The sequence below is a fragment of the Palaemon carinicauda genome, chromosome 12 (assembly GCF_036898095.1).
Source record: "Palaemon carinicauda isolate YSFRI2023 chromosome 12, ASM3689809v2, whole genome shotgun sequence".
In the NCBI taxonomy this organism is placed as follows: Eukaryota; Metazoa; Arthropoda; class Malacostraca; order Decapoda; family Palaemonidae; genus Palaemon; species Palaemon carinicauda.
In genome coordinates, this window is record NC_090736.1 from 5,499,345 (window position 1) to 5,509,344 (window position 10,000).

The 10,000-nt window shown below is 36.7% G+C and overlaps 1 protein-coding gene across 2 annotated transcripts in view; it reads right to left on the reverse strand.

The window, feature by feature from the left end:
• LOC137651182 (transient receptor potential channel pyrexia-like) overlaps positions 1 to 10,000 on the reverse strand; it is a 64,930-nt gene that overhangs the window by 2,676 nt on the left and 52,254 nt on the right. For both annotated transcript variants that reach the window (XM_068384333.1, XM_068384334.1), the window contains exons 2-5: positions 5,454 to 7,476; positions 5,095 to 5,263; positions 2,480 to 2,686; positions 1 to 248 (exon numbers count right to left, since the gene is read on the reverse strand). The exon at positions 1 to 248 is cut by the window's left edge and continues 3 nt beyond it. In XM_068384333.1, the coding sequence (XP_068240434.1) occupies positions 1 to 248; positions 2,480 to 2,686; positions 5,095 to 5,263; positions 5,454 to 7,476 (2,647 nt within the window). The remainder of the gene's footprint in view (positions 249 to 2,479; positions 2,687 to 5,094; positions 5,264 to 5,453; positions 7,477 to 10,000) is intronic.

The window sequence follows — 10,000 nt, forward strand, 5'->3', positions numbered from 1 at the left end:
AGGTTATTGGTAGTGTCATCATCTAGTTTACTCCTTTGGTCGTGATGTTTTCCCGCCAAAAGTCTTTCTCCTTTGTTGATCTTGTTGATCATGGCCTTCAAGACCGGAGAATTATGCGATCCTGTCAACAGCTGGACTTTGGACGTGTAGGATCTCATCCCGGGGACGTTGAGGAACAGGGATTCGATCAAGTAGACGAGTTCCAGACGCGATGTCAAAGAGTAGAGGACGGCGTCATCAACGACTTGCTGGAAGAGAAGAGGGGGGAGAATCAGTCTGATTGCGTGGCAGTAATGCACGCAACTTACAAAAAGCACATTTGGGTAATTATGCAATGCTCTAAAAGGGACTAGCAGAGTTGGAAGACCCAGGCCTACATGGATGAGGACTATGAAGCGCGAAGTAGGAGATGATGAATGGAGAAGAATTGATTTAAAAGCTCAAGATAGAGACGACTGGTAAAATCTAACCGAGGCCCTTTGCGTCAATAGGCGTAGGAGATGAACGAGACGATTTGCGAAATTTAACTGAGGGCCTTTGCGTCAATAGGCGTAGAAGATGATGATTTAAAAAAGATGAATGATTTGCGAAATCTAACTGAGGCCCTTTGCGTCAATAGGCGTAGGAGATGATGATTTAAGAAAGGAGATGAATGAGACGATTTGCGAAATCTAACTGAGGCCTTTTGCGTCAATAGGCGTATGAGGAGATGATGATTAAAAAAAGGAGATAAATGAGACGATTTGCGAAATCTAACTGAGGGCCTTTGCGTCAATTGGCGTATGAGTAGATGATGATTAAAAAAAAGGAGATAAATGAGACGATTTGCGAAATCTAACTGAGGGCCTTTGCGTCAATTGGCGTATGAGTAGATGATGATTAAAAAAAGGAGATAAATGAGACGATTTGCGAAATCTAACTGAGGGCCTTTGCGTCAATTGGCGTATGAGGAGATGATGATTAAAAAAAGGAGATAAATGAGACGATTTGCGAAATCTAACTGAGGGCCTTTGCGTCAATAGGCGTATGAGGAGATGATGATTAAAAAAAGGAGATAAATGAGACGATTTGCGAAATCTAACTGAGGGCCTTTGCGTCAATAGGCGTATGAGGAGATGATGATTAAAAAAAGGAGATAAATGAGACGATTTGCGAAATCTAACTGAGGCCCTTTGCGTCAATAGGCGTATGAGGAGATGATGATTAAAAAAAGGAGATAAATGAGACGATTTGCGAAATCTAACTGAGGCCCTTTGCGTCAATAGGCGTAGGAGATGAACGAGACGATTTGCGAAATTTAACTGAGGGCCTTTGCGTCAATAGGCGTAGAAGATGATGATTTAAAAAAGATGAATGATTTGCAAAATCTAACTGAGGCCCTTTGCGTCAATAGGCGTAGGAGATGATGATTTAAGAAAGGAGATGAATGAGACGATTTGCGAAATCTAACTGAGGCCTTTTGCGTCAATAGGCGTATGAGGAGATGATGATTAAAAAAAGGAGATGAATGAGACGATTTGCGAAATCTAACTGAGGCCCTTTGCGTCAATAGGCGTAGGAGATGATGATTTAAAAAAGGAGATGAATGAGACGATTTGCGAAATCTAACCGAGGCCCTTTGCGTCAATAGGCGTAGGAGATGATGATTTAAAAAAGAAGATGAATGAGATGATTTGCGAAATCTAACTGAGGGCCTTTGCGTCAATAGGCGTAGGAGATGATGATTTAAAAAAGAAGATGAATGAGACGATTTGCGAAATCTAACTGAGGGCCGTTGCGTCAATAGGCGTATGAGGAGATGATGATTAAAAAAAAAGAAGATATGATTGGCGCAATGTCCTCCTCAGAATCATGGTGGCTTATTTAATAGAAAGGCAACTTACGACAGACTATAATCGTGTTTTTAATAGCATAATGATTTTGCTGGTGTTTAATCAAGTGCAGAGAGCCCATGCATGCTGCTCATGATTTCCTGCGGTCTGTTACTCCCATGTTTACCGTAATGATATGCCTGATCTTACATGTTCCATTCAATTGTAAAATGACATTTCATAATATTGCTGCTATTTGGAAACGTTATTCGTGTTTTTGAATAATTGAGTTGTTTAATTTTTATTAGATAAAAATCGCATTTGCATTAAAATTACATAAACAGCACTGATAGAAAATCAAGATTTTAAAAGATATATTTTTGTGGGGGACTGACTTTTCAGCCATACAGTAAAACCACACACATCCTGTAAATCGAATGAAACAGACCGCTACATATTCATCTGAAATCTTGGGGATGAACCAACAAACATTGTTCATTACTTCGTATATCGTTCATTTCCTTAATTCCTTTCCTCACAGGGCTATTTTTCCCTGTTGGGGCCCTTGGGTTTATAGCATCTTGCTTTTCCAACTAGGGCTGTAGCTTAGCTAATAATAATAATAATAATAATAATAATAATAATAATAAACAAGAGACGAAACTCACCTGTGTATCCGTGACGGCGAGTCCGTTCATAACGTTCATCAGCACTAAGAATATAAGGAAGAGGAACAGGAGGAACACAAGGAGGGCAGATGTAAGTAACAGCATCTTTTGTGAGAAGTGTTCATTGAGGTCCGAGTATTCAAACTCTCCTGTGGCCATCACTATCGCTTTTGGTAGAGTTGTCCAAAAGTCGCTGAATTCTGTATTCTGAGGAAAGAATGGGAATTATAGTATGTTGGTTAATGAGTGCATACATTCTAAATTGCACACACACACACACACACACACACACATATATATATATATATATATATATATATATATATATATATATATACACACAGTAATACCTCGACATACGAGCGCCTCCAACATATGGGCATTCCAAGATACGAGCCAGCCTCCGAGGAAAACTTTATATTGAAATACGAGCAAGTTTACAGATGCTAACGCTAGATGGCTGAACGCTTGCGAGCACTCTAAGCCGGCATCACTCGTTTAGTTCACATGGCCGTTGACTATTGTACACATCTCCCATGTTATGTTTGCCTTATTTATGTGATTTCCACTGTATTTGTGAACATTCTTTGCAATAAGTGATGGGTCCTAACAAAGTGAGTGGTAAGGTTGGCCGTGAGAAGGAAAAATGCAAGATGGTGATGGAGATGAAGCAAGAAATTATCGAGAAACATAAACGTGGTGTCCGTGTGAATGAGTTGGAATGCCATATGAGGCTGAGTTGATTCGAAGTTTAGGTGTCACGCTTTGTATAAAGAACAGTATAAATAGGGTACCGTCCAACTCTCTCTCCATCCCTCCCTCCCTCCTCGACAATTGAAAAAAGTAAAAAAATAATAGATAAAAATAAAATGTTAAAAAAATAAGCTAAGCTGATTTTAAGTAAAGCGTTACGCTTTGTATAAAGAACAGTATAAATAGGGTACCGTCCAATTCTCTCCATCCCTTCCTGCCTCCCTCCTACTCTTCTGCCGTTAGCTGCTATCGTCTGTCTCGAAGGAAAGAGCTCTTAATAAAACCACATTTTAATTCATATCACGGTAATCATTTATTATATCATTGTGTAGATATATGTGTGTACAGTATGTCTATACAGTGTAGCAATTACAAAAATGTTTTTTTCCATTGTTATTATCATTGCTTTGGGTGTTTTTACAAGGCAGAAGGGATTAGATTTTTGTCAGTTATTTTATATGGGAAAAATTTAATTGAGATATGAGTAAATTGACTTCCGAGCTCCGTTCCTGAATGATTTATGCTTGTATCTCTAAATATTACTGTATGTATATATATATATATATATATATATATATATATATATATATATATGTATGTATATATATATATATATATATATATATATATTATATATATATATATATATATATATATATATATATATATATATATATATGTATATATATATATATATATATATATATATATATATATATATGTATTATAATGTGTATGATTTTCCATGTGTATACATGTATGCTTTTACATGTGTAGGCAAATACTATATTTGGACATGCAAAATTAAGATATCTCAACAGCTTACCAATTTATAGCATCAAATAAAAGAAACTTTCAAACATGTTAAATAATCAAAATGAAGGTGGCAGATTTTCATATGTTAATAAGGGAAAAAACTGCAGTTATTCAATAATGTAAGACAAATTTGAATAATTGGAAATATCCTATCATACATATTACTTAAAACGAGATATTTGGAGAAACCTTATATTGGGTATGAGAGAGTCACACATTACCCAGTTCTTGAGGGGAAGGCGAGGTGTGTTTTCAATAAATGGCAACAGATATTTTTTTGTATAGAAATTTGATTGATTTACATACAAAGACAGTCAAGGGAAGACCGGAAAGTTTCTTTTACAAAAAAAAAAAACTGTGTGCATTAGTTCTTAGATCAGCACCATCTATTGACAATGCACCCAAGTAAAATTCACTGAAAATCCCTATGGACGTATCAAAACTAAAATTTAAGCCATTGACAGTAGTACGCTAAGTAGGTATTTTTTTGTTTTGTTTTGTATACAGAATACTCATTTTTGAAATCGTATGCGTATTTATCATCATTCAGCAGAAATACTTCGAAATATAAGCTATCCAACATGTGAGCATTCCAAGACACAAGCCAGCCTTCAAGGAAAATTTTGCATTGAGATACGAGGTAATTCATATTAAGCTCTTTTTTCTTAAGTCCACATGTAGAAAAAAAGACCGAACTGTTTAGCGCCATCGGTTGCCAGCGCCCTACTAACCAGGGAAAATGCTCACTTAAATTCAAGTGACTCTCTGATCGTCCATTTACTGCCTTTATTTTAAATAATGCCTTAGAAGAAGGCATGCACAATGTTAGGGAAAGTCCCCAAATCTGTCTAGGATCATTCTGAAAACTACTGTATAACAACAGTTTATCATTAATTTTACAAGAAAATTAATAATGATGTATTGTTATGTATAAATAAAAGTAAATAGAGGTTAGATCAAACTAGCATTAAATTTTATGTGATTTGAACGGTCACTAGAATTTGGTCATTGACACCAGCTTTCAAATGATTTCCGTAAATTCTTACCTCTTCCCCAACTGACGGCTGGAGAATAATGTTGAAACTGATGGTAAAGGCCAAGATGAGTGCTCCATATAGAAAGATAAGCTTGAGGAAGTTCCAAGAAACATGCCGCAGCATTGTGATGTAGATGGCCAGTGGAGGGGCACGACCCAGAACCAGGACAAACTCGTACCTGTCGCAAATGGAGAAAAGAAAGTTAATTCGCTGATCATCTTTTGAAACAAAATCATCTTTCATCTTTATAATCAAAAGACTGACATAGACAGAATGACTGTGTAAGCTCAGGTATATGAATGATTATATCTTAAGCTTAGCATAGATCAAGCTTTTTGCAAGTCACAATAAAATAGTGTCGAAATTACCATGCCACAATCATTGCCCAGGCAGCCAAGTGTCGCGTCGAATCTGCATCCAAGGGAGCTATGCACAGAATGAAAACAAACACCACTAAGATCCACTCCAAGTAATTTTCGATGCTTTTAAGATAGATGCTGTAGGCGAAGTAGATCTGGAACACTTCTCTGATTATCATGTAAATGGTGCATGGAATAAGGAAGGCCATTAGAACATTCACAGTTGTTTGTTTACTTTCAATATCTTTATCCAATGTCGAGTTTTCTGGTTGTTTTTCCTTTAGAGAATCTGCTCTTGCTTCTAGAATTCGCAAGTCTTTGATACTATAGACAAAAGCTGTAAGAATCACAACAAAAATGAAGTATATGAGGAGGTTGAAAAGGTACAAAGGCAAAGCCTTACGCCACTTTGCGTAGAGAAGAGTTTGCACCAATGGATGCTTAATGGCTGGACGGTGCAGCTTACTTTTGCTAATTTCCATTAGTGTTTCCATTTCGTTTACACTCTTAGCCTCTTCTTTCGAATCAGTGTCGACAGGAGGAACCAGAAAACTGTAATCTAGATCGAGTGTATAGTCATCGTTGAAAATATTTTCATTTTCTTCATCATCTAAGTTATTTGGATGATGGGTGATGCATCTATCCATAGCATGTTGAAGAGTGGATGGCAGTAGAGCTCCTAAAATATTTCCGTAATCTTTCCCCATCACTACTCTTCGGGACCCAAGAAAAGCACCATGACTAAGCAATTGACTTGAAGCTTCTTGATTATTGAATGATGCAGCAATATGCAAAGGCGTTGTTTGTGAAGAACCTTTCTCCAGAGTTTGATTGAAATTTAACAGAACATCGGGTTTTAACAGTCTTTCGAAGCATTTTGAATGGTTGATTTCGGGGATGTATTCCTTTTGTTTCTTACTATTTTCCATTAACTTCTGTATGATGCTAAAAGTATATTCTTGCAAATCAACAGGCCTTCTGTCAGGCTTCATGTAGGTTATGATATGATCCATTATACCGAAGTGGCCTCTCGCAGCAGCACGATGTATTGGTAATTCACTAGTAATCTCAAAGGCCCAAGTATTAGCACCGGCCTTTAAGAGTGCTTCTACGAGGGGTTCGTTGGATGAATCAACAGACCGGAATAGAAGTGTTTGTGACCCAAGACGACCGTTGGCTGCCAAGCGAGCTTCCTCGGGGGATTTTTTTCTCAGGAATTCTCTAATATCTTCAATGTCCTTTTTGAGTATTATCATATCCAGAAATTCTGAAGTGCTAGGCCTATTTGGAGAGGCACCAGGCACAATGCCCATTAACACAGCTGTATGGGCTTTCTTTTGCTGAAGAACTTCTTCTATAGTGCTATGTTCTGCCTTCTCTGTGAGGGAAGCTCCAGCTTGCACCAACTTCTTGCAGTAAGTAATGAGACCACTTGGCCGAGGTGCTTTATCTGATGGTGGTATTCTTTTAGCAGCTAGACCAAGTGGTGTCAAGTTGGAGTCATTGTGAGGCTCCAGATCAATGTCAGAATGGGATAAAAGGAGGTCAACAATTTCTTGCAAAGTTTCTTCTGCTATTTCCCCCTTTTGTATGGAAAAAACTAACAGATGTAGGCAACTTAGGCCATTGTCGTTACGGGCATTGACGTGAGCTCCAGCCTTCAGCAGCATCCTGACTGCTTGAGGCTGTGCTTCTGCAACAGCGACCATGAGAGGTGTTTTACCCACATGGTCTGGAATATCGAGGATCTCTTGCGGAGGTGAGGCATCTAGAAGGGCTTTAAGGCACTTCACAGCTCCCTTCTTAGCAGCGGTGTGCAAAGATGAGGTAATGTGGGAGGCCTGGGCTGCACGTGGACGTGGACGCCATACGCTGATTGATCCTGACTCCTGCAGTAAACGACGGATCCCATCGTCATTATCAGAATTTATGTATTCATTGACGATGTCAGCGTCTAGAGTTCTAGGCTCTGTGGCAGCCATTGCCATGAGGGGTGTGTCTTGTTTTTCTACGTCTGCTACCATTCCAGCACCTGTGGACAAAAGAAAGACAACCTGTAATAAATGAGAAAATAAGATAAAGCACAGGAAGTCATTTACAGACATTCAGGCATTCCACACTTCTTTCATTGCTCCATTGTGAATAAGGAATTCCAGGAACTTTCATATAAGTCATCCACAAACTTGGGTACTACATTGGGTAGTTGAGAACCAAACTGTGTACAAACCCTGGAGCTAATATCTAAGCACGAGAGAGGGGTATCTAGGCATGAGGACAAAACATATTACAGTATTTTAGAAGTTTTATTCCAGCTGTGACCAAGTTTTGGAATATTCTTCCTAATCGGGTAGTTGAATCGGTATTATTATTATTATTATTATTATTATTATTATTATTATTATTATTATTATTATTATTACTACTTGCTAAGCTACAACCCTAGTTGGAAAAGCAGGCTGCTAAAAGCTCAGGGGCCCAACAGGGAAAATAGCCCAGTGTGAAAAGGAAAGCATGAAAAATAAAATATTTTAAGAACGGTAACATCTAAATAAATATTTCCTGTATAAATGATAAAAACTTTAACAAAACGAGAAAGAGAAACCAGATAGAATAGTATGCCCGAGTGTACCCTGAAGCAAGAGAACTCTGACTCAAGACAGTGAAAGACCATGGTACAGAGGCTATGCTTTGTTGCTTGATTTTGTAAATAGCGTGAGTTCATGTACTATTTGAATCTCGATGTTTGGATCATTCACATTATTCCCCCATTTTCACGCTCTTAGTTTAGCTGGGTAAATCTGTGTTATTAGGTTATTCATGGGAGTAAGATTAATTTATGGAATTGCTATATAAAGGCTTTAAAGGCCGCTCATGAATGGCAGAGGCAAGGAACAGTGACATTGCTCTATCAAGCAGGACAATGCCCTAGAAACTGACCATATATACATATGATCAGTACCCAAGTCTCCTATCCACCCAAGCTAAGATGGAGGAGGGCCAGGCAATGGTTGCTGATGACTCAGCAGATAGACCTGTAGGTTCCCCCCATCTTAAGCTCACAAGGATGGTGAGGTTGCCATGACCAAAGAAACTAACGAGTTTGAGCTAGACTCGAACCCCAGTCTGGCGTTCACCAGTCAGGTGATAAATTTAAAACGACAGTTATAAAAAGATAGGGAAAATAATCACTGAATTATGAAATTTATTAAGTCTATTGCAAATAACTGAAAAAAATCACTTATAAATTTGAACATAATTTTGGGAAAATCTTTCTTTTTTGTGATATGTTTGATGGTCATTATTATTATTATTATTATTATTATTATTATTATTATTATTAATAGATAAGCTGCAACCTCATTTGTATAAACAAGATGCTGTAAGTCCAAGGGCTCCAACAGGGAAAAATAGTCCAGTGAGGAAAGGATACAAGGAAATAAACAAACGATATGAGAAATAATTAACAATTGAAATGAAATATTTTAAAAACAGTACCAACAGCAAAACAGATCTTTCATTTATAAACAATAAAAAAGACGTATGTCAGCCTGTTCAACTTGAAAACATTTGCTGCAAGTTTGAACTCTTGAAGTTATAAACCATATTTTCATGAACTTGCTTAAGTTTTTTTTTTTTTTTTTTTTTTTTTTTTTTTTTTTCTATGTTATGCTTACAAGTACCTTACCTTTGCGAAGGGTAATCTCTTATATGGATTTAGGTACAATATCTTCCACTATCTTGGGTTAGAGTTCTCTTGCTTAAGGGTACACTGGGGCACACTATTCTATCTTGTTTCTCTTCCTCTTGTTTTGTTAAAGTTTTTATAGTTTACATAGGATATATTTATTTTGATGTTGTTACTGTTCTTAAGATATTTTTCCTCTTATCCTTTCCTCACTGGGTTATTTTTCCTGTTGGAGCCCATGGGCTTATAGCATGCTGATTTTCCAACTGGGGTTGTGGCTTAGCAAGTAATAATAATAATAATGATAATAATAATAATAATAATAATAATAATAATAGTAATAATGATAATAATAATAATAATAATAATAATAATAATAATAATAATAATAATAAATAATAATTGATAATTAATAATTAACAGCAACATTTTGTTTAATCTATCATTACATTCTAATTGACTCATCACTCGCCTTACGAAAGGTGACATTCAAATTCGAAAATTCCAGGACGAAGGACATTCATCCATGGCTAATCCCACATGCTAAATTCCTTCTTATTCAACTGTCTCTGAGGTACCGATTTTTATCTCACTTCTTTTGTGGTCCACAACAGTCCTCTTTTAAACCCAGTTTACAAATCTCGCCAGTTGCTTAGGATCAAGAGGCCGTGTCTGGCTAAAAGGCCAGTCTAACAACATCGCGCTTATATAATGAATAACAAGCGTCTGGATCTACTGTGTATGTATGCATATATATATATATGTATATATATATATATATATATATATATATATATATATATATATATATATATACTATACATATACACATACACTCATTATCATATATATATATATATATATATATATA